This window comes from Macaca nemestrina, chromosome 6 (assembly GCF_043159975.1).
Source record: "Macaca nemestrina isolate mMacNem1 chromosome 6, mMacNem.hap1, whole genome shotgun sequence".
NCBI lineage: Eukaryota > Metazoa > Chordata > Mammalia > Primates > Cercopithecidae > Macaca > Macaca nemestrina.
This window is the reverse complement of record NC_092130.1, coordinates 97,889,923-97,913,959: the sequence shown is the minus strand read 5'-3', so window position 1 is coordinate 97,913,959 and position 24,037 is coordinate 97,889,923. Positions and strand designations below refer to the sequence as shown.

The window sequence follows — 24,037 nt, the reverse complement described above, 5'->3', positions numbered from 1 at the left end:
ATGTTAACGAACAGACTGTTTAACGATAGTGTAGAATATTGACAGGATGGAAAACTATGCAGCCATTAAAAGGAACAAGGCAAGTCGGTGTGTGCTGATATGGAAAATCTCCAAGATGTATTGATAACCGTAAAAAGCAAGATATCAAAAAGCCAAAGAAAAATCTATACTGACCTGTGTTTGCCTACGCATAGACCGTCTCTGGTTAGATTCAGAACACACTGTTAACAATTGTTGACTGGCCAAGGGGATTGGGGCAGGAGAGACTTTACGCGGGGAACCTTTGGATACTGTTTCACTTTATAATTAATAGATAATTCGAGAAGATATATCAAGGCCCATTTCTTGAAGGCCGGAGCGCTTCTAACCTCAGAGCCTGCCTCAGCCTCTGGCTCCCACCCCCGCAGCCGCCCCTTCGCGTCTGAGCAGGCCGGGGCCCCACTCACCCTTCCCGGCCGCAGACAGAGTGCGGGCGCCCGGGAGAGCCCCGCCGCGGGCAGCTCCGCAGCAGGAGGCCCCGCAGCCGCTGCGCGCCGGGACGGAGCATGACTAGGCAGAGGCCGAGGCCGAAGGCGCGGGCGCCTGCTCCAAGGCCAGCGAGCAGCCTGAGGCCGCGGGGCTGGCGGGGCGGCGGTCGGACCCTCCCCCGGGCGGGGGGCGGACTCCTGGACGGCCGCGCGCCCGGGAACCCGGCGCCCACAGAGCCGCGGCACCATGGCACCTGCCGGACGCCCGGGGGCCAAGAAGGTGAGTTTCCTCCCCTTGATCCTCGCGGAGCCCCTGGCCGCTGTGAGCGACTCCGTTCACATTCCGCGTGGATCCCTAGCCAAGCCCTGGGGCCTCGGCAAAACACTTGGACGGGACGGCCCTGAGCCTCGATTTTCCCCAGTCACAGGCTGATTAGCGTTTAGGGAGGCCTTACTCGGTGCCCGGCGCTGCACAGAGTGCTGTGCTCAAGTTATCTCCTCATCTTGACAATTATCCCCATTTCACAGGTGAGGAAACTGAGGTTCAGCGAGTCAGGCGACTAGCTCAGGGTCACGAGTCCAGCCCCGCGGGGAGCGAGGATCGGAAGTCTAGCTTTCGGACTCAGGTCGCGAGCACGTTTTCTTCCCTCAGCCGACCCGCACCCGCAGCTCTTTGGGCTAATCCACCCCAGAACACTTCGGACTGTCCCTCGCGTTTTGGAAAAGTCAGCAGCCTGGCCTTGAGAGTCGCCAGCTGGCCTGAAACCAGTCCTGGATAAGGACGTCCCCAGAGCTGCGGCGCAGGATGGAGGGTGGGTGGGATTCGCTAGGACCCCTCTACCTCCTCCCACCCGGTGGTCCCCAGCTCCTGGCCCCTTTCCCGGTCTGGTCACCAGATGTTGGTTTTATGCCCAGCCATTTCTTTGTCGGGTATGTGTGGGGGTGGGAGGAAGGGGTGACTAAGCAAAATTAGGAAGGGCATGAGCTTGGACGAAAAACATCCCCAGGACCATTCAAAGAGACCCCCACCCGCGCCAGCCCTGTCATTCAGAGTGGGAGGAGGGGAGGAGGAGCAGTATATGCATGGAAATGTGTATCACCGAGCTATTTATATTAAAAAGTTAGGAACGACCAAGATACTCTGCAATAGGGGATTCTAAATAAATTAAGGGTCATCTACTTAAGGTATTAGGCAATTAAATAACTTAGTATGAGAACCAGCAAAGTGCTTTGGCAATGTTAAGTTGCAAAAGGAAATATATCACAAACTGATCCCAACCGTATACAAATATTTATATACACACTGTAAGGAAGGACACATTAATGGTAATAGTTACACAAGACGTGGAATATTGGTTTAAAAAGCATGTTTTAGGATATTTTTTCAGATTATAAAAGTAAAATGTGAGCATTGAAAGAAATAGTTAATAAAAAATAATCAAAGAACATTGCGCTTTTTTCTCTCAACTTTAATGCTATGTTCATCTTTACAGTTCATTTTTTTTAACGTTTTTAAAATGCCCTATTTTTGTTCAATTTCTTTGGGGCCTCTGCTGTTACAGCACCAAGATTATCACACACTAATCCATGTGAATGTGTACCTGGGAGTTAAGGGGTTAATGGGAAGGAACTAATCTCACCTCTCTCCTCAGCTAGCAGGTACATTTTAAGAATTCATTTAATTGCTACAGACAAGACCTCCAATTAGGTCTTTAATCCAAAAGAGCAGCTCCGCTGGCAATTCTAGGAAGAGGGGGAGATATTTTAGATACATTGGGTTTTTCTGGTCACCTCCTACTACACAGTGAAGTTGATCCCCACTGAGTATGAATAGAGATGTCTTGAAGCCAGATCTTAAACCCAGAGGTCTTAGGTAGTGATATCTGCAAAAAGGGGGCATAAATGCACCCTAGAACTCGCTGTCAGATGCAAGGCAGGTTCACTGCCAAACTGATGGGGAGGATGGGATGAAAATATAAATGTACTGCAAAATTAATTTACAGTATTCCTTATTTTACATATTCCTGTCTTTATAATTATAGAGCTGACTTTAGATAATGCTAGTATAATGGTGAGGAACAACACACACTGGGGCCTATTGAAGGGTGGAGGGTGGCAGGAGGGAGAGGATCAGGAAAAATAACTAATGGATACTAGGCTTAATACCTGGGTGAGGAAATAACCCATATAGCAAACCTCCAATGACGCATGTTTACCTATGTCACAAACCTGCACATCCTGCACATGTACCCCTGAACTTAAAAGTTAAAAAAAAAAATCTAAAGAAGGGATCATACTGGTACAGTAATTAATTGAGGTAGTTAGAATAGCAGTGAAGGAAGGGCTAAAAGATGCTCTGAATTCAAATCTTGATAACTTAGTTATTTTGCTAATGGATATGTAGAAAAATGGCCAATTGACCAGGCACAGTGGCTCACACCTGTAATCCCAGCACTTTGGGAGGCTGAGGCAGGTGGATCATCTAAGGTCAGGAGTTCGAGACCAGCCTGGACAACATGGTGAAACCTCGTTTCTACTAAAAAATACAAAATTAGCTGGGCATGGTGGCAGGTGCCTATAATCCCAGCTACTTGCAAGGCTGAGGCAGGAGAATTGCTTGAACCCTGGAGGTGGAAGTTGCAGTGAGCTGAGATCGTGCCACTGTACTCCAGCCTGGGCAACAAGAGTGAAACTCTGTCAAAAAAAAAAAAAAGAAAGAAAGAGAGAGAGAGAGAGACGAAAGAAAGAAAGAAAGAAAGAAAGAAAGAAAGAAAGAAAGAAAGAAAGAAAGAAAGAAAGAAAGAAAGAAAGAAAGAAAGAAAGAAAGAAAGAAAGAAAGAAAGAAAGAAAGAAAGAAAGGAAGGAAAGAGAAAGAAAGAAAGAAAAAAAAAAAGAGAAGAGAAGAAAAATGGCAAATTTAAAATGGTGGACAAATATCCAGATAACAAATGAAAACGTATTCCTCCCTTTACTTGGTAAAGTCAAAAGATACAAGATACAGTCAAAATATATACTACAATTTTCTTAAAACCTACCAGATTTTCTGCTAAAGAGTAACATTTTTTCTTCTTGAGGACAAAAATTCTAGCATATGCAACACATCTGACATTTTCAAAACAGTCCTATTTGTTTGCTAATTCTTGGCATAGTTTCTTAATTGTCTACTCATTTTAGTTGTTATATGAGGTGGTAGGGATATAGACCATTAAGATATGTCACCTGCCTCCAAGCCTCTTACAGTCAAACTGAGGTGACAGGTAAGTAACCAGATACTGCTGTACAGGGGGATGCATGAACGAAGTGAAGCAAGACACAAAAGGGGTGTAATCACAGGTGAGACTGGGTCCGTGAGCCTGTACTCTGGTAGCAATGGAAGACCGTTCAGAGTAGGGCTGGAGAGTTCTCTACTCTGGAGACCATTTCAATAATCAAATGCAGTGAGGATGCTGGGGCATTTGAGAAATGTGTAATACACTTGGCATAACCCTGTGATAGGTTAGATGTGGGAGGTGAGAAGCTAACCTACAACATCTGAATTCTGTGCCAGTGTTTTCCCTCGACAATTGTTTGATTAAATTTGATTCTTTTGTTTGTTTGTTTTTTGAGACAGAATCTCACTCTGTTGCCCAGGCTGGAGTGTAGTTGTGCAATCTCAACTCACTGCAACCTCCGCCTCCCAGGTTCAAGCGATTCTCCTGCCTCAGCCTCCCAAGTAGCTGGGACTACAGGCGCTGCCACCATGCCCAGTTAATTTTTGTATTTTTAGTAGAGACAGGGTTTCACCATGTTGGCCAGGCTGGTCTCAAACACCTGACCTCAAGTGATCCACCTGCCTCGGCCTCCCAAAGTGCTGGGATTACAGGCATGAGCCACCGTGCCTGGCCTAAATATGATTCTTAACATGGTGAACCTAATGAAGTGTATGAGATTTTCAGGAAAAGAGTTTGTACACAATAACTGTACCTCTGACTTTCTCTTCTGTATTCCCGTGTAGCATTTATTTGTCACATTCTGCTGTGATTATTTTTTGATCTATTGGTTTTCTCCAAAGTAGCCAGACTTTGAGCTTGTGGAGGGCAGAGACCTTGTCTTATTCTGATGTTTATCCCACTTGCCCACAACTATACCTGACATGTGGAAGGTCTCAATAAACGTCCAAAATTTAAGGCCTTTTTTATATTTCAAAAGTACAAATTGAAAAGAGTGAATTGCATTTTATGCAGGGAGGAGAAAGAAAGAGATGAGAATCACAGTAAATATTAACATTTCTTCTGCATTCAGCTAAAATTCAGCTTTAGATATAAAATATGGAAAAATAACCAGAGTTGAGAGCTCTCTCTGCCAAAACAGTGTTTATGTTTAACATAGTTCACACAGCTGGGCTCCATTTACCTGCCCTCCAAGTGCACAGTAAAAAGAAGATGCTGTAGGTATGGTGACCTATCATTAACTAGAGTTATTTACCTCTAGTTAAACCCCTTCTGATGGACCTTCTTGCACCGCAGAGGAAAGAAAACTAACCACACTGCCAGACTCCTTTGCAGCTAGGATCTGGATAAGAACTAGGATACCCAATCAGATGCACCAGCATGAGTCCGGGAAGGTGGAAGCATAGCAAGCATGGCCATAGTGCAGCATTCCAGTGTCATGTGAGGGGCAGCTGAGGTCACTGGAGCAGCCTCCTTCTCCCTATATGACAGCTGTGTCCTGAAGCCAGCAGTTTACTAGTGGCTTCTCTTAGTTGTGACAGAGGGTGCAGCACCAGGCAGCCAATTCAGTCATGTTTTTCTAGGGTCATTCCTGGAAGCCCAGTGTAAATTTTTTATGTACCCATTTCTCAATATTAAACTCCTTTCTGCTTAGCCGGAGTGGTTTGTACCTCTGCAGCTAAACTGGACATGGGGATAAAGCCAGAATAAGCCCCCTCCCTAGTCATGCCATTCAATGGCGATTGAGAAATCATTCAAGCCATATTTGACCTCCCATGTTTGGTTCCATACTGTTAACAGGACTGTCCTGGGAGGCTCTGTGGGAGGATCCTCACATGTCTGCTTTAATTTCTGGTTGCTTTTATTAGATCCAGGATTGACCTAGGTAAGAACAAAGACTCCTGTAACCAAGATCAAATTAGCTTCCCTCTTATTCTTTATTGCCTTTATAGCCTTCCAACCTCCTGGAAAAAGATTGAAGACAATAATATATCAAGTAATACGGCCAAAATGCGTTTGAGATCTCTTTGTTCCTTGGTATCCAAGGAAACTTGCTCCTGATACCTTGGGTGGGTCACTTTGTGTGGGGAGTAAGCAAAGGAGAAATAGCAGATGCCAGACACTAGAACAGAAGCAGTTTCTCTCCAAAATCTGTTCCTCCTCCTTCCGTAGGATTAGCGTTGGAGCTGGACACATGGGCATTCACTGATGATACTTCCTGGCTTCCCTTGCAGCAAGGTAGAGCCATGTGACTAAACTGTCACGCAGGAAATGTAAATGTCAATGAGATGAGTCACTTCTAGGTCTGAGCTAAAAACTTTAGGATGAGCCTTGCCACACTTTGTTTCCTCATCATTTGAGACAGAGTATGAACGTGACTCTGATCAAGTTTCCCCCATGCTGAGGAGGACAGTACCCTAGGGCTGGGTTGGCAAACGCTTTCTGTAAAGGGTTAGATAGTAATTATTTTTAGCCTTGGGGGCCATAAAGTCTTGGTGGTAACTACTCAACTCTGCTACTGTAGTGGAAAAGTGGCCGTTAGAGAGTATGTAAATCATTGGGCAGGGTTTTACCTAAGACCATTTTTACAAACACAGGTGATGTGCCAGATTTGGTCTCTGGGCTGTCATGTGCTGACTCCTGCCACAGGGAATGGCAAAGCAATAAGATGAAAGGACTGTGCACTTTGGTGCACAAACAGTGCACCAAACAGTGGCTTTAAATAAAAGTAGTTTCTTTTTCCTCTGTAAGAGGAAAGCCACTGTTTGTGGGGCCTCTTTTTCACAAGGCTTAGTTTCACCCTACACCGAACAGGTAGCCCAGTAAGCTGTCTCTGTACCCTGCTTGATGTCTCCCTTGGATTCAGGAACTGAGGGAGTTTATATTGATTTCACAGAACAGATAAGACTAGTTAGAAGAGGCATCTGAGGCTTTTCTCCCTGATCCAGTCATTGCTTTGTGTCCGGCTATGGGCAGGCCTGAAATGAACTGGCCTATTATCAATAAAAGGTTGCATCTTTCACTAACGCAGCCTAGAAAAGAGGGATCAGGATTGCTGTGGCGGTTGGGGGGGTGGTTTGCAGTGGTCAGGGAAGGCATCTCTGAAAAGGTGACACTTGACCAAAGACCTGAAGGCAGTGAGGGGATGACCCTGCAGGCACCTGGGGAGATGTGGTTTAGACCAAGCAAAATGGGAAAAGTTCTCTTATGCCCTTCGCAGGGTGTGTGATGGGGGTGTGGCTCACTTCTTCAGCTCCCCGCAGCTTAAACCCCTGGGGTAGCATGCAGGTACCCCATGGCAGCGTCTAGGGGTGAATGTTTACAGCTCCTGAAGCCCCAGTGGGCGTGTGTTACAGTGTGCTCTTTCAGCTTCGCTGTCCACTGGCAGCTTGTGTTAATCAGTTCAATTAGACCCTCTGCCTTATTGAAAGGACAGAGGGCTTTCTGTATCCCAGGGTTCTTGCCAATGTACTGGAAAAACTGGATCCCACGTGGGCTTGGAGAATGAGTGCAAGGTTTTATTGTGTGGTGGAAGAAGCTCTCAGCAGATGGATGGGGAGCCAGAAGGGGGATGGAGTGGGAAGGTGGTCTTCCCCTGGAGTCAGGCCGCTCAGCAGCTGGGCTCTCCTCTAACCACCCCGGCCGAATTCCGTGTCGTCTGTGTCATTCTGCTGCTGTTGGCCTGCCGAAGTCTGTGTGTTCTTCTGCCAGTGTGTTTCTTTCAATGTCCAGCTGCTTGTGTTTGTGTTTGCTAGGGTCTTGAGGTTTTTATAGGCACAGGATGGAGGTGTGGTGGGCCAGGGTGGTCATGGAAAATGCAACATTTGGGCACAAAAACAGGAGTGCCTATCCTCACCAGGGTCTGTGGGCACAGGCCTGAGGCCTTCCTTTATCAGAAGGAAACTGCATCCCATGGCTAACTGCCCTGAATGGAACCTTTTAAATAAGTTATGAGTGGGCTAAATAGAAAGGTGGTAAAATAGAAGGAAAAGAGAGTAGGAATTTAGAAGCTAGTCTGATTTTTTACTTCCTTGGCTCTGTGATCTTGGGCAAGTCAACCATTCTGAGCCTCAGTTTCCTCATCTATACCTGAGAATAAAAACTGTCTGTCCTGCCTCACCGGTAGAGTTGCTGGGAGTGCCATATGATAACACACGTGTGAACACACTGCATGATTACGAAGGATTGTGTCCACTACAGTTCTGTTCAGTGACTGACACGAAGAAAAGGTTTATTTTTCTCACCTAATAAGAGGTCCAGGGGTAGCAGCCCATGGCTGCTGCAGCCACCCAAGCATATCTTAAGAAATCTGCCTCATATGGCTGTCAGATGACTGCTGTACTCCCAGGCATTATGTTGGCATTCCAGCCAGGAAGGAGGAAAATAGACAAGAAGGAAGGGAGTGGGCGTCTACGTCAGGAAAGCAAAACTTCCAGAAATCCTCCACCAGCTTCCATATGTGTCTCACTGGCCAGCACTGTGTCACAGGGCTGCTCCCAGAGGCAAGGAAGCCTGGGAATTTTTTGAAAGTTGGGGGCATTGTCCCCCCACACACAAAAAAAGGGGAGAGAATGCACACTAGTTAGACAACTTGCCGTGTTGCCACAAACGCGTTGAAAAGCCAAAATAACTATCATGGAATCAGCACTATAATTTGACTCAGATTAAACGTTATTTAAGAAAAAATAGTCTCAGCCCTTTCATCGTACAAAATAGGTACTTGGATTGGCCAAGAAACACAGTGTGCTCAATCTTTCTGAAATATTATTAAGCACATTATTTTAACAAAACTACAGCTCTAAGAACATAATACATCTTCACCTAAAATTAGAAATTGCTTTTAGAAAAAAAAAAAAAGGCAGAGCAGAGCTTAGGTGCTGTTTTTCTCTTCTTCAGGGGATTTTGGAACGCCTGGAGAGTGGGGAGGTTGTGATTGGAGATGGCAGCTTTCTCATTACTCTGGAGAAGAGAGGCTATGTGAAGGCTGGGCTCTGGACTCCAGAGGCAGTGATAGAACACCCAGATGCAGGTTGGTGCCACATCCCCAAGAGTGTCTACCTCAGTGGTGTTTTATTTAAATCTGATTGAGAGAAGATAAGAAAAAAATAACAACTGTTTCAAAGGGGTGTTTTGCTTGCTAAAATTGCCAAGATGTGGAGACAATGGCAGTATGAAGGCGGAAGTATATGCAAGAAAATGACCTCTCTCTTCCTTTCTCTCTCTCTCATATACACACCTACACACATCACACACCCACACATCCACACGCCCACACACACTCCCACACACACACCCCCACACACTCACACCCCCACACACTCACACCCCTAACCCCACATCCACACACACCCCATATACACACCCACACACACCACAAACACACGTACACACCCACACAACACACACACACACACCCACCACACTCTCATACACACACACATCTGCATCTTAATGTACAGGCAGTGCTAAAATAGACATCTTAATATTTGTTCCATGAATATTTACCTCGTAGATACACAGAGTTTCCTTAAAACAGCAAAGCTGTTCCTGCTTCTGATTCACCCTGCTGACAATGTGCATGGTTAATGTAACAGTGTGTATAGTGAGGGTGATTAATGGCAGTCACAGTGTAACAGAGCACAGACAGCCAGGTCCCGGGGTTGGGAGGGCAAAGAAGTCAACACAGTTTTATATCATCCTCCTGGCTAGAGGTAAAGAACTGTGATGGGATTAGATAGTTACCTGCAATTAGAACTTTAATTCTCTTCTGACTCTTTTTTTGTGTGTTTGTTCTCCTAAATTAAAGTGGGAAAATAAAGCCAAAGAATGAAATGGGTGAAAGAGAATACTAGCTGAGACTGGAACTTTTGATTCGCTCTGATTTTATGTATATTCGCACAGCATATCAGATAAACCTAGGATCCTGTCTTGGTTCTTCCACTGACCAGCTGTGTGACCTTGGACAAGTCACTTGACCTCTCCAAGGATCCATATCTTCATCTCTTTCACGAGGACACAACACGGGCTAGGTGTGAGGACTCATGAGTTAACCTGTGTGAAGTGCCCTGCGTATCTTCAGTACGATGGCCATTATGATTGGTGCATCGGACACCCAGAGTTCTGTGGTAGAGCAGGACCAAGTTTTGTCCCTTTGGTGCTTAACAGGATGTTTTCATCTGGCTCAAGAAGAACTTGTTCTTAATGTTAAAAGACCTTTTTGCTAAACTGGGAAGAAAGTGCTGGAATAACAAGAGCAACTATACGGGAGGAGGGGCGAAAGTGGTGAAGAAGAGGAAGGAATGACTTTCGGATAGCCAGGGAAAACTTCCAGACTGCTCTCTGATGTTCCCCAGCTGCTTGCTGCTGACTCTGATATGGGTGCCACCCACATGCATTCTGCTTTCTACGAGAAGCTCCTCACTTTACTTTGAGGGCTGCCAATGCTGACTATAGTAGACCAGCTATGTCCTTCACAACACAGGTATAGAATAAACCTCTCTGGACTAAGAGATCAAGGGATAATTGGCCAATATGGTCTTAATCTCTGCATGTGACTGCACCAAGTCATTGAGGCCCATCACCAGAACAATACAAGGCTACTCTAAACAGTACATCCTGCCTATGAATTCTACTGACCTTAATCTATAACTTTTTATCTACTAGGTTTGAACTGAGGTATGATTGAAAGAGTTGGGAGTCAGTGAAAATGACAGCTTCTGTAATATTTCTTTGTTCATTTATTTCAATGTTTAAAACCCAACTACTTTGTAGTTCGTCAACTTCACATGGAATTCTTGAGAGCAGGATCAAATGTCATGCAGACTTTCACCTTTTCTGCCAGTGAGGACAATATGGAAAGCAAGGTAAACAGCAATGGCTGGGTGCAGGGAGGGAGTCATCTATTAAGAAATAACCTCTACATGGGAAGCTATGGCATTGATGATGTGTTACTATACTTTATTACAAAAGTCCATATAAGTATCTATGTATTAATTGTCACATAAAGATGTATACTAACTAGGCTGGGCACAGTGGCTTACACCTGTAATTCCAGCACTTTGGGAGGCCAAGGTGGACAGACCACTTGAGCCCAGGAGTTCCAGATCAGCCTGGACAACATGGTGAAACCCCATCTCTACTAAAAAATGCAAAAATTAGCTGGGCGTGGTGGCAGGTGCCAGTAATCCCAGCTACGCGGGAGGCTGAGGCATGAGAATGACTTGAACCTGGGAGATGGAGGTTGCAGTGAGCCGAGATCACACCACTGCGCTCCAGCCTGGGTGACAGAGCGAGACTCCATCTCAGAAAAAAAAAGAAGTTAATATATACTAAATGAATTAGCTTTCTCTCCCCATTTAGGTATAGGAGGGGTCAGGACTAGGGGTAAAATAAACCATTGGAAGGGCACGGCTATCTTCCTGTGTTATTTTTTAGAGAGAAAGCACTTCATAGATGCTCTTTTTACCTTCTCATTTCACATTTTTCTCTTCTGGAGACATGGAGGCCCAAAAAACACAACACTGGTGTAGAAATGAGAAAAAATGGGTTTAATATCCGGCATTGCCACCTATTGGTTGTGGCTTTGTGTAAGACACCTACCTGCATTGAGCATTGGTTTTCTCTCTGCAAAATGGAGATAACGGTAGTACTTAAGTTCATCGACCTGTTGAGAAGAGTAAGTAAGATCAAAGATGTGGACGTATTGTGAAATATTCTGCAAATGTAAAATGTTAACACGTGTAAATATTAATGCCCATTAATTCATTCAACCAACCAACATGTACTGAGTATCTGTTATAGTCCATTCTCTATGTTAGATTCAAAGATGGTACAAAGGCATAGATCCTATCTGGAGGCTCAAGGTCAAGTATGGGAGGCGAACAAATAGTTATTAAAATCCAATGTGGTAAGTACAATAATGGAAATATAAGGTCATGGTAACAGAGGAGATTGTACCCAACTCTGCTCATCTTCTCTGCTTGCATTGAAAAGAGTGGCTTACACTCATCTTACTTATTTATTGTTCCTTTGGTTATCTTTTATATTTTACCTTCAAACTGCTAGGCTCACCATCTGAACTCTTGCTCTCTAACCTCAGTGGGAAGATGTCAATGCTGCTGCCTGTGACCTCGCCAGGGAAGTGGCTGGCAAAGGTGATGCTTTGGTTGCAGGGGGGATCTGCCAGACATCAATATACAAATACCACAAGGATGAAACTAGAATTAAAAAACTTTTTCAACAACAGCTAGAAGTTTTTGCCTGGAAAAAGGTGGACTTCTTGATTGCAGAGGTGAGGCTAGTATTAGAGGAAAAGGATTGAGCCTATTTTGCAAGCATAACTGCAGAGTCTTCACATTCCATGAGAGTATTGGACAGCCTTATGCCCTCGTTTCTTCCATGTGGGTGGTCAAAGGTTTATTTAAATGCATGGCAGTCAAGGTCAACATTCCCTCATTGGTATGCTAGGTTCTCTTGGAGCCAAAGGACAGACCCAGGGGAGGCCTGACTATAGCCTTTGATCTTCTAAGGTCTGGGTGGCTGCAGAAGCTGACTCGGGGGACTCCACAACCTAGAAGGAAGCATAGGGCACAGTGCATCCGGGAGCACCCTCTCCAGAGTGAGAAGCCAGGCAGGAGGGCACTGCACGTGTGGGCTGGGGACTGAGAGAGCAAGGCCTAGAAGGTGGTGGCTGTCCAGGCTTGTCCAGGCTCCACCAATAATGCCCAGCACCCAGTAGTTTCCATAGCCTTCTCCATCCATGTCTTGCTCTTCTTGCCTCTCTGCTTTCACTCAAGCTATGACATGTGAGTTACATTTTGAAGAAAGAATCAGTAAGTATTGGTCATTGATTGGACATGAAGGCCCAGAACATTCTCTTTCCTCCACTTCCAAAAAGAAAGTCCTCATTCCCCATTTCCTGACATAACTGCTACTGCCTGGAGTCATGCCTTCAACCCATGACTTTACACCAAACAAGAGAATATTCCCTGACCAGGCGCGGTGGCTCACACCTGTAATCCCAGCACTTTGGGATGCCAAGGCAGGTGGATGGCATGAGGTCAGGAATTCGAGACTAGCCTGGCCAACATGGTGAAAGCCCATCCCTACTAAAAATACAAAAATTAGCTGGGCATGGTGGTGGGAGCCTGTAGTTCCAACTACTTGGGAAGCTGAGGCAGGAGAATGGCTTGAACAAAGGAGGCGGAGGTTGCAGTGAGCCAAGATAGTGTGCCATTGCACTCCAGCCTGGGTGACAGAGTGAGACTCTGTCGACAGAGAGAGAGAGAGAGAGAGAGAGAGAGAGAGAGAGAGAGAGAGAATAGCCCCCACCATTATTCCTTCTAGTCACCCCACTGAACTCTGCTGAAAACTTTGCCTCATCCACCTGCCCACACCTGGCCAACCCCACTGGGAACAGACATCTGCAGGGACAAGCACAAACTCCACCCTCTGTGCTTTCCAGATGGATGATGACACCACTCTGTTTGTTTAAGAACCCATCTTTTGATTCTCTCTGTCATTGCTCACACTGCTTCTGCAGAATTTGTTTCTAACTCAAGAGGGAAGAAACGGGAAGATTTCTGGCTTTTCTTTAGTTGCCTTAAGGTCAGCTTTTCAGCTGTGGCACTGAAGGGGGTTGCTGGGAAGCACCCCAGAAAATGACACAGGTTTACCAGACAAGATATCCTGTCTGCCACTAGCAAAGAAAGGGAGTAGCTATCTCTCCCATGCTGTGCCTCAATCTTCTCATCCGGGGAAATAGTATTTCCCTTCCTACTTTATGGAGTACTTATGAATATCTAACTAGAAGCGAATATAAAAGCTCTTTGAAGTATATAACACATGATAAGCTACTCATTGTTTCAGAGACTACCCCAGTTTTATAAGAGATGAATCTAAAATTTATTAACGAAACTTTTCCTCCTTCAAAGTTATGATTTTAAATACTCAGATACTTTGAAAATCTCTGGATGTGTTTTCTTCTTTTTCACTCATAGGCATCATCTCACTGAATCAATGATCCCTGAATGAAAAACTATAAGTTATTGTTATAGGAATGAAAATATTTACTCGGAAAGGTATTCTTTAATCAGTCTTATAGACACACATTCCTTAGCAAGTTTTATTGTATATATGTTTATATTCTATTTGGTAATTTTTATAACTGTTTTGCTATATTTACCTTTACCATTCAAAATCTGCTTTATGTTTGGACCAATAGAAAAAGTGACATTTCTCTTAGTATTTTGAGCATGTTGAAGAAGCTGTGTGGGCTGTGGAAGTCTTAAAAGAATCTGATAGACCCGTGGCAGTTACCATGTGCATAGGCCCAGAGGGAGACATGCATGATACAACCCCCGGAGAATGTGCCGTGAGGCTGGTGAAGGCAGGTAATTTGGACCCATACAGTGATACACAGCTCAGTTGTTGCTTGTGAAATTTAACAAAGTGTGCTTGATACTGTGAGAGCAGTTTGGAAATAAAAGAATTAACTCCAATCAGTTTTCTCATCTGTAAATCGTGGGAGGTGGAAGGGGATAGCTAACCTCTAAGGTACCTTCCAACTATTAAAAAAATAAGAATAAACAAATAAATAAATAAGTAATAAAATGTAAGTGTTATTTCTTTGCACAGGGGCTTCCATCGTTGGCGTGAACTGCCGCTTTGGGCCCGAGACCAGCTTGAAGACGATGGAGCTCATGAAGGAGGGTCTTGAGCGGGCAGGGCTGAAAGCGCACCTCATGGTGCAGCCCCTGGGGTTCCACACGCCCGACTGTGGCAAAGAGGGGTTTGTGGACCTCCCAGAATATCCCTTTGGTAAGCTCAGGTGCATAGTAGAGGTCTTTGTATTTCTCGTTGTGACAAAATCCAAATGGCTATAATAAATCGTGGCTCAGTTTTACAATAAGAAACTGCATATGACAAAACATTCAGTGTTAACCAAAAATGAGCTACCAGAAGAATGCATCATCTAAAGTTTACAATTTTTTTAATCAGAAAAACTGCTCATTATAGCATCCACCATTTGAAAATGAGAACAGTAACAGAAATGCTGTTAACTATTGTGATACAGGACTGGAGTCCAGAGTTGCCACCAGATGGGATATTCAAAAATATGCCAGAGAAGCCTACAACCTGGGGGTCCGGTACATTGGCGGGTGCTGTGGATTTGAGCCCTACCACATCAGGGCAATTGCAGAGGAGCTGGCCCCAGAAAGGGGCTTTTTGCCACCAGCTTCAGAAAAACATGGCAGCTGGGGAAGTGGTTTGGACATGCACACCAAACCCTGGATTAGAGCAAGGTAAGCATTTTTAAATTAACATTCTTATTATTTTCCTTTAATCTAATTTTGTTTATTGTTGTAAATGTTATGCATGCACATGGCAAAAAGTATAGAAACGTATAAAGCGAAAAGTAAAAATTATCCCCTTCCTGACACCAGTCCCATTTCCATAATTGTCTTCAGTCCATTCGGGCTGTTAGAACAATACCATAAACTGGGTGGCTTATACACAACAGAAATTTCTTTCTCAGTTCTGGAGGCTGCAAAGTCCAAGATCAAGGTGTCAGCAGATTCAATGTCTGGTGAAGGCCTTATAGATGGTAAAGGCCATCTCTAAGGAAGCAGGCATTCCTTACAGATGATACCTGCTTGCTGTGTTCTTACATGGTAGATGGGGCACCACAGCTCCCTGGGGGCTCTTTTCTTTTATTTTCTTTCTTTTTTTTTTTTTTTTTGTTTTTGAGACAGCATCTGACTCTGTTGCCCAGGCTGCAGTGCAATGGCGCAATCTTGGTTCACTGCAACCTCTGCCTCCCAGCTTCAAGTAATTCTCCTGCCTCAGCATCCCGAGTAGCTGGGATTACAGGCGCCCACCACCACACCCGATTAATTTTTGTATTTTAGTAGGGATGGGGTTCCACCATGTTACCCAGGCTGGTCTCAAACTCCTGACCTCATGATCCACCTGCCTCTGCCTCCCAAAGTGCTGGGATTAGAGTGGGGCCTCTACTAGTCCCATTCATCAGGCCTCCACCCTCATGACCAAATCACCTCCCAGTGGCTCCACCTCCTAATATCATCACATTGGTGACTAGGTTTCAACATATGCATTGTGGGGGACACGGACGATCAGACCAGGGCACAGAGGAAACCTGCTTGTCATTTGTAGTTTGAAATCTTGTACCTCTATTTCTTTCGTCATCAGTTTTAAGTGGTTATTATTGATAACCCTTTATGAAAGCTGAGGGATTTAAATCACACAGTCTTCCCCTTTCCCCCATTCTCCTTTTCCCAGTTTTGATTCGTTACACTTTTATTTTTTCTGTTGGATATCATCTTTTTAAGTTAAATTTATATATTTAACCACCTGTTTCTTAGTTCATCAATATAAGGCAGGAATCTCTTGACTCCACTCTCTGTAAAATAAGAATAGATTGCCTTCTGCTTCTTTCCACCTTCTCTCTCTCATCTACCCCTTGGTGTCTCTCAGTTTTACCATACTTTACTATCATCAAGGTTTATAACCATTTTGTTCTATTCTATAGTTATAATTGTCTTTCAAGCATTCTCTGTAGGTTGATCCTAAAAATATAAAATCAGTGAATAACATTTACAATATTATTATAACTGTTACATTAAACAAGCAGGACTCATGAAACATAATTAGAACTCACTTTTATTTTTGTCTCCCTCTATCCTTTTAAACCTACTCAATGAATTCCTTCCTTTGTTCCTATTTGAAAATACTGACATGCTCTAGAACTTCTCTGGGTGCTCTTAGGCAATGGAAAGTTCCATAATCACTTTATTTCACAGGTAGTCTCAGTTCAGATCGAGACCACGGTGAAACCCCGTCTCTACTAAAAATACAAAAAATTAGCCGGGCGCGGTTGTGGGCGCCTGTAGTCCCAGCTACTCGGGAGGCTGAGGCAGGAGAATGGCGTGAACCCGGGAGGCGGAGCTTGCAGTGAGCCGAGATCGCGCCACTGCACTCCAGCCTAGGCGACAGAGCGAGACTCCGTCTCAAAAAAAAAAAAAAAAAAAAGTGTTTAGGACTGGGCAGTGACTCACACCTGTAATCCTAGCACTTTGGGTGGATCACCTGAGCTCAGCAGTTCAAGACCAGCCTGGCCAACATGGCAAAACCTCATCTCTACTAAAAATACAAAAGTTAGCCTGGCGTGGTGGCAGGAGCCTATAATCCCAGCTACTTGGGAGGCTGAGGCAGGAGAATCACTTGAATCCAGTGGGGTGGAGGTTGCAGTGAGCCAAGATTGCGCCACTTCACTCCAGCCCGGGGAATAGAGCGAAACTCCACCTCAAAATGAACAAACAAAAAAACCCCCCAAAATAAAAAATAAACAAAAGTGTTCAGGTTCATGGCAAATCAAAACTCAGAGCATGTTTGAAACTTGAAGCTTCTCCCTTTGTCCAGCAACAGCCTTCCACAGACAGGAAACCAGGAAAGGCCAACGTGCTGCTTCTCTTTCTCTGTCTTATGCTCCCAACCCTCCCTTCCCATCTGCTACCCATGGTTTCTGGCCTCCTCAGATTCAAAGAAGAGAGAGGATGGACGAAGGAGTAAGACTGTTGTTGCTTGCCTGGCACCCTGATAGGAAGCCGGCATGCTTTGAGCCTGGCAGATCTTTGTGAGCATGCTCATGGGTCTTCAGAGGCTTCCACTGGAAACTTTTGTCTGTAGTTCTCATGCCACACACATTTTTCTGACTGTGACTTCCACCTCAGACAGTGGCTTTTTCAACCAGATCACTGCAGATATACTCTGATTTGGGGGTCCCATTGTCCTTCCTGGTGATTCTCTTGGGCCAGATTTTAGATAGCTCAGGCTGGCTCTCTTGCTCTCATTAAACTCAAAACAGCTTTCACCCTTCCTTTCTACAGACAAGCCCTGAGAGTGTGGTCTGACCCCAATTTAACAGCATCCCTTTTGCCCACAAGCAAAGTAGCTGGCCCATTGTTCTCTTGTGGTCTAGATTTTCCAGGGAAGAGTCAGGTGAGTCATCTGGCTGGTTCGTAGCCACCTCCTTTAAACTTCAGCTCAGTGTCTGTCTTGCAACTCCCCTTGATACCTAAAATCCATCATACCTTGGTGTTTCCAGTCAAACTTCCAATCTAATACTCTGTTGCAGGAATAATAGAAAATTGTTGCATTTAGAAAAACGTTCACTGTAGAACAAAGTAGTGTTCTGCAGTGTTCTGTGTCCCTTTATCCATGGGACCATGGGTAAAGAGAAATAATCCTATTTACAAAACTTAAGCTACCTGTTGGAGAATGTTCCAAGCATCAAGGTCAAATGAATTTTCTTCTCTTACATTCCCATGGATATATTGTCCAAATCCATGCCATATTTCAATTGGCTTCATACTTGGTCTGACTTTCTTCGTATAGCTTTTGATTTTCAAGGGATTTCTGATTAACTTCCTTTTTCATTGTTGAAAGAAAAATAACAGGGCTTCACTTTCCCTGAGGTCTTATAATTACTGTTCTGTTATGGATCATTGTATTTCACACACACACTCTCATACTCTTTCTCTCTCCTCTGTCTCTCCATGTAGATAATCTTTTGTGTATGTATATGTGTATATATATACATGTGTATGTATATATATACATGTGTATGTATATCTGTTGATATAATTCCATCCCCCTTCCATCTTCTAGAACTAGTCACAACCTCTGCTTTCTTCTCTTTGTTCAGTACTCTTATGTACTTCACCCGTTTTGTGCTTATTTATTCATTTCAGTGGGATTGAAAGTCTTCATTTTTGGACTGGAAAAACTTGCCTAATGCAAATTTACTTAGGTTGTAAAAGTAGGCAAGAATCATTTAGCCGAAACTTTCTTCTAGGGGATATGGATATTTACCAGAGAAGATGGCTTGTATATGTGTCATACTTTTTAAAAAGTACTAAATATAAATATAATCAAAAGGTGAGGAAACATACTTTACTGATGATGAAAATATTTTAAATAAGTGAGAAGTTTATTTAATTATCATCTGCTAGGAATCCTTAAAATTCATTAGCTATTAGAATTAAAACGTTATTCTATAGACCAAAGCAAGAAGACACCCTTTGTACCCTGACTCCCAAACCTACTGATATTCACAGAAATTTACGACTACACAATAAACACCAGATTTCTGACATCTTATCACCCAAAAATATTGATTTACTCATTGTTTTGTAAGTGAAGTAGAAAAAATGATAAAAATATATTTATCAGAAATGACTGTGACCAGGGACCTTTGTACTCTTTTTCCTTTGTCTAACAACAAGAAACAAATATCGGTTAAGTAATTTGTATTATTTTCTTAGTTACTTTTTGGAGAATTATACTTTGACGCATTACATTAAAAACTGTTCTCATATTCTTCTCATTACATTAAAATATTGATAGAGTTAGAAGGACTCTGTTAGAAATTTCAGAATAAATATAATTCATAAAAGTATATGAAATTTAAGGCTGGGCATGGTGGCTTATGCCTGGAATCCCAGCACTTTGGGAGGCCAAGGCAGACGGATCACTGGAGCTCAGGAGTTTGAGACTAGCCTGGGCATCATGGGGAGACCTTGTCTCTACTAAAAATACAAAAGTTAGCCTGGTGTGGTGGTGCACGCTGGTAGTCCCTGCTACCTGGGGGGCTGAGGCAGAAGAATTGCTTGAATCCAGGAGGTCTAGGCTGCAGTGAACCAAGATTGTGCCACTGCACTCCAACCTGGGCAACAGAGCAATACCCTGTCTCAAAATAAAAAGTATATGAAATTGAAATACCTTGTCTTTTTCTGAAAGGTGGTATGAAACCTAATGATTGTTACTGAAATGTGAGAAAGGCCCCTGGCATTAATGGATATGGACATAGTTTTCTGTCTGTATGTTATAACAAAAGTTCTGCTTTAGCCTGATTATCCACCAAGTTTTGACTCTGGGGTGTGTGTGTGTGTGTGTGTGTGTGTGTGTGTGTGTGTGTGTGGTTATGTACATATGCATACACATATACATATATGACATATTGGACTTATAGGTAAGACTTTTAATTAATTAATTATGTATATATTAAAACACAGGGCTCGAAGGGAGTATTGGGAGAATCTGCTGCCAGCTTCAGGCAGACCTTTCTGTCCTTCGCTGTCAAAGCCAGACGCCTAAGGAGTAGTGAAAGAAAACCCTGAAATAACAGAACGGAAAAAAGTTGCCCTAAAGCCCGACCTGGAACCCTTCCTCGCCTTCATCCTCACCATGCCCTGCTATCTCCAGCTGCTGAGCAGCTGAGGCGCTGCAGCCCCTTCCCTTCCAGTCCACAAGCGCCTACATATTGAGCTCCTGCTGTGGTTAAGCACTGCAACAGACACTACCAGAGATGCAGAGAAGCGAGAGAGGCACCTTGTTCTCCAAGAACTTACTGGCCAATAATGCTGCAGTGCATTCCTTTGAAGATCATCAGGAATAGCCAAACTTGTCTTTGAGGGTGAATTTGACACTTTAAAATAATCAGAAGTCACTGAGACCCAAAGCTAGTGAATAATTCAAGTGACTAAGCTAGGTACTTGAGGATGATAGGGCAACACTAAACTAAAGCAATGAGTGTGCTTTTCTTTAATGATTTATATGATAACTCCAAAGGCAATCCCAAAAGAAAAGATGTAAAGAATGTTTTGAGCAATGGTAGGATTATTGAAATAAATGTATAACTATCCAAAGTGATTACTTTCAAAGATGATTTTTACTTAACGATATTAGGTCCAGCCAGGTGAAGTGACTCACGTCTGTAATCCCAGCACTTTGGGAGGCCGAGGCGGGTGGATCACCTGAGGTCAAGAGTGCAAGACCAGTCTGACCAATATGGTGAAACCCTGTCTCTACAAAAATACAAAAATTAGCCTAGCATGATGGCAGGTGCTTGTAATCCCAGCTACTCGGGAGGCTGAAGCAGGAGAATCGCTTGAACCTATGAGGCGGAGGTTGCAGTGAGCTGAGATCGGACCATTGCACTTCAGCCTGGGTGAGAGAGTGAGACTCCATCTCAAAAAAAAAAAAGAAAAGATATTAGGTCCTAGAATTTTTAAAATATGTCTTCATAATCTCAGGTAGCTAGGTTATAAACTATTTAAAGACAAGATCACATGATAAGCGTCTCATAATTCTCCTTACTTAGCATTGTGTTAGACATAGTAATAGGTGCACAGTGAAATACTGTTGATTGTTTAAAAATAAGTCAAAATAAACAGTTTTAGAAAACATTTTCAAAAGTCAGAGTTCAGGCCATGGGCAGGGGCTCATGCCTATAATCCCAGCACTTTGGGAGGCCAGGGTGAGCAGATCACTTGAGGTCAAGAGTTCAAGAGCAGCCTGGCCAACATGGCAAAACTCCACCTCTACTAAATAAAACACAAAAATTATCCAGGCATGGTGGTGCATGCCTGTAATCCCAGCTACTTGGAGGTTGAGGCATGAGAATTGCTTGAACCTGGGAGGTGGAGGTTGCAGTGAGCTGAGATCACCCCACTGCACTCCAGCCTGGGAGACAGAGTTCAAATCTGTTTTGGTCTAATATTTTCTTATGTTTGTTTTATTTCATGTGTGCCAGTTTCTCTTTTTTCACAACAATTTATCAATTTGTGGCAATAAAATTAAAAGTGATTTACTTTTTGTAGTGTTTGAATGTCAAAAATGTCATGAACATTCTTTGGAATAATACTAGCAAATATTTATTACTCACTATGTCCCAGGCTTTGTTCTAAATATGACCTCATATACATATACCCCCCAACAGGGATTCAAAATTAGATAGTGTTTAACACAGTAGTTTACAGGTAAGGAAACTGAAGTCTAATGAGGCTAGGTAATTTGCCTGAGGTCACACAATCAGTAAATGTGAAATTAGTAAGTTTGCATTTGAACCCTTGGGGCTGGCTCTAGAATCCATGCCCTTAGCTACTGCACTACACGGCATCTGTCATGCACACAGCTGCTGCTGTTTGTCAAAAATCTATCCAAATTTTTCTGTCGCTGGATTCAAAGTATTTTTTATCGACTTTCCTCATTATGAATTAACTCTTCAAACCTGCCATGATTGTTTCTGTAATGTTGACAACCTGGAATTTATTTGATGTAGCCACGTTCCCCATAATACACAACCCCACCCTGCTGGAAATTAGAAAGTGAATCATTTACCATCATCTCAAGGCCTTTGGGGTCCTTATGGGTGACTAATCCAAACCAGCAATTAAATACCTGAATATCCTTGCCAGCATCTTCCCCAGGACCATCCAGTCTCTGTTTGGACCCCTTAAATAGTACCTCACTACCTCTCGAGATCACTTACTCCTTTTTAAGAAACACTTCATTCTCTGGAAAACTATCCATATATTAACTAGAAATCTACTTATTAATGACCCTTACCTGTAGACTTGGAGCACCTATAGAGCAAATTTATGATTTCTTCCATGTAACTCTTTGAAATTTAAAGATAGCTGTATGGCATTCCTGTACTTACTTGTCCTCATTTCCTTCAACCAAAAGGCATAGGCTAAGATGTGCTTTGTCAAATACTACCTGTGTGACATTAGACAGTTACTTAAGCTTTATGTCTTAATTCCCTCATCTGTAAAATGTGGGTAAAATAGAACCATCCTTATTGGGGTGCTATGAGGATTAAATGAGATAAGTTTCTTAGAAACAGTGCATGTCGTATAGTAGGCATTCATTGCACATTATGTAGTATAATATAGTTATGTTGACTTGGTTTCCAATCCCCTCATCCTCATGGTGACTCTCTTCTGGGAACACTCTGGTACCAAAGCCTCTGCTTATTTTTAGTATCTAGTCCTGAACACTACATTCCAGGGGAGGACTGTTCACACAATATCTCCTGCTTGTTTCATAGATTTTGTGGAGAGGGCAGTGCAGGACATCATGAGAATAGCAAGAGTGAAGAAGGTACATCAGGAGGGAGAGCTGTTTCCACGCCGAATCCCTTCCTTGGGTCTGCACCAGCACAAACGAAGGCTTTTATCTAGTTACTGTACACTTTAGGAGTGCTAAACTGTATAGGAGTTTGAGACCAGCCTGGGAAATATGGCAAAACTCTGTCTCTACAAAAAATACAAAAATTAGCTGTGCATGGTGGTGCATGCCTGTAGTCTCAGCGACTCAAGAGGCTGAGACTTGAGCCCAGGAGGTCGAAGCTGCAGTGAGCTGTGATCACACCACTGCACTCCAGCCTGGGTGACAGAGCAAGACCTTGTCTCAAAAAAAAAAAAAAAAAAAAAAAAAAGGATAAATTTGACTATATAAAAACTTTAAATGTATGAACACTCACACAAAAATACTCTAAACAAAGGCAAAGGCAAATAGGAAAAGCATGTAACAGAGGTCAGCAACCACTCTTCCAGTAAAGGGGTCTTGAGTTGCTTTTGTTCAAACCTCCCCCAACCCACGCAGATGTTATGAGAGGGGTTCACCTATGTGACTGGCATTCAGAACCCCACTCCACTCCATTTTCTTGGGCTTACAGGTGTTATGAGAGGGCAATGTACCCAGCTGGGACCAAGCAAAGCCTTGGGGTCAGCACTAGCATCATCACCATCAGCCATGTTGATGGTCACTATTTCAGGTGTAGGATGTGAGGCTGTGGCTCAGGTGCCCCAGGAAGTGCAGTGCACCTTGTGGAGATGGTGTGAGGGCCAGGTTGTTGGATCTGCAGGCACTGACACAGAGTTCGGACAGCTTCTGAGCATTCATATGTTATCCCGTAACGTGGTACCTGCCAGTCCCACTTGACTCTCTCCTTTCCAAGAAGTGGGTCCTCTCCTTTGTTGGGCAACTTCTGGGGATTGACTGTCAGCTCCTGTGCCCCCACATGCACTTTGTACAGCCTCCTCCCCACCTCCTTCAATCCCCACAACTATGTAAGGTTTTCAGAAAAACTTTCTTTTCTTCTTCGTCTATTATTATAATAGGACATCACTCCAAAAGCAATAGGAAAATGAAGTCCTCTTTTCTCAATGGCATCCTAATTAGAGGTGGGGAAATATTTGCTTTATATCTTTCCAGTGCTGGGAAAAAAGGGTGGGGGGGAACAGAATAATACATTTACAGATTGAAGCAATCTGAATACTAATATCCTGCTGCACATATTTGCGTACATTTGATAAACTAAGGGATACTTTCCTTAATCTATAAATTAGGAAATAATTACCTTAATCCATTAAATATAGAAAAAGATAAACACATTCAAAATTAGGTAAATGCACAGCAAAGTGATGAGATACCTTTTTTCACCTATCATCAACTAAGATCAAAAAGTGGATAATATGTCAATGAGGGTCAGGG

General features: G+C 43.5%; 2 protein-coding genes across 4 annotated transcripts in view; one reads left to right on the top strand and one right to left on the bottom strand.

Moving 5' to 3' along the window:
* LOC105475093 (dimethylglycine dehydrogenase) overlaps positions 1 to 608 on the bottom strand; it is a 70,156-nt gene extending 69,548 nt beyond the window's left edge. Inside the window, exon 1 of one of the 2 annotated variants that reach the window (XM_011730087.3) lies at positions 447 to 608. In XM_011730087.3, the coding sequence (XP_011728389.2) occupies positions 447 to 547 (101 nt within the window). In that variant the 5' untranslated portion in view covers positions 548 to 608. The remainder of the gene's footprint in view (positions 1 to 446) is intronic. The other variant, XM_071098780.1, reaches the window with a different exon arrangement.
* LOC105475094 (betaine--homocysteine S-methyltransferase 2) lies at positions 606 to 21,348 on the top strand. Of its 2 annotated transcripts, XM_011730090.2 has the most exons (8): positions 606 to 747; positions 8,573 to 8,705; positions 10,448 to 10,539; positions 11,775 to 11,966; positions 13,920 to 14,067; positions 14,312 to 14,494; positions 14,751 to 14,979; positions 19,771 to 21,348. In XM_011730090.2, exons 1-8 carry the CDS (start codon positions 715 to 717, stop codon positions 19,850 to 19,852), a joined length of 1,092 nt encoding a protein of 363 aa, XP_011728392.2. In that variant the 5' UTR covers positions 606 to 714; the 3' UTR covers positions 19,853 to 21,348. The 2 variants fall into 2 exon arrangements, with proteins under 2 accessions (XP_011728392.2, XP_011728393.2); XM_011730091.3 differs by lacking the exon at positions 11,775 to 11,966.
* Positions 21,349 to 24,037: the final 2,689 nt, after the last annotated feature.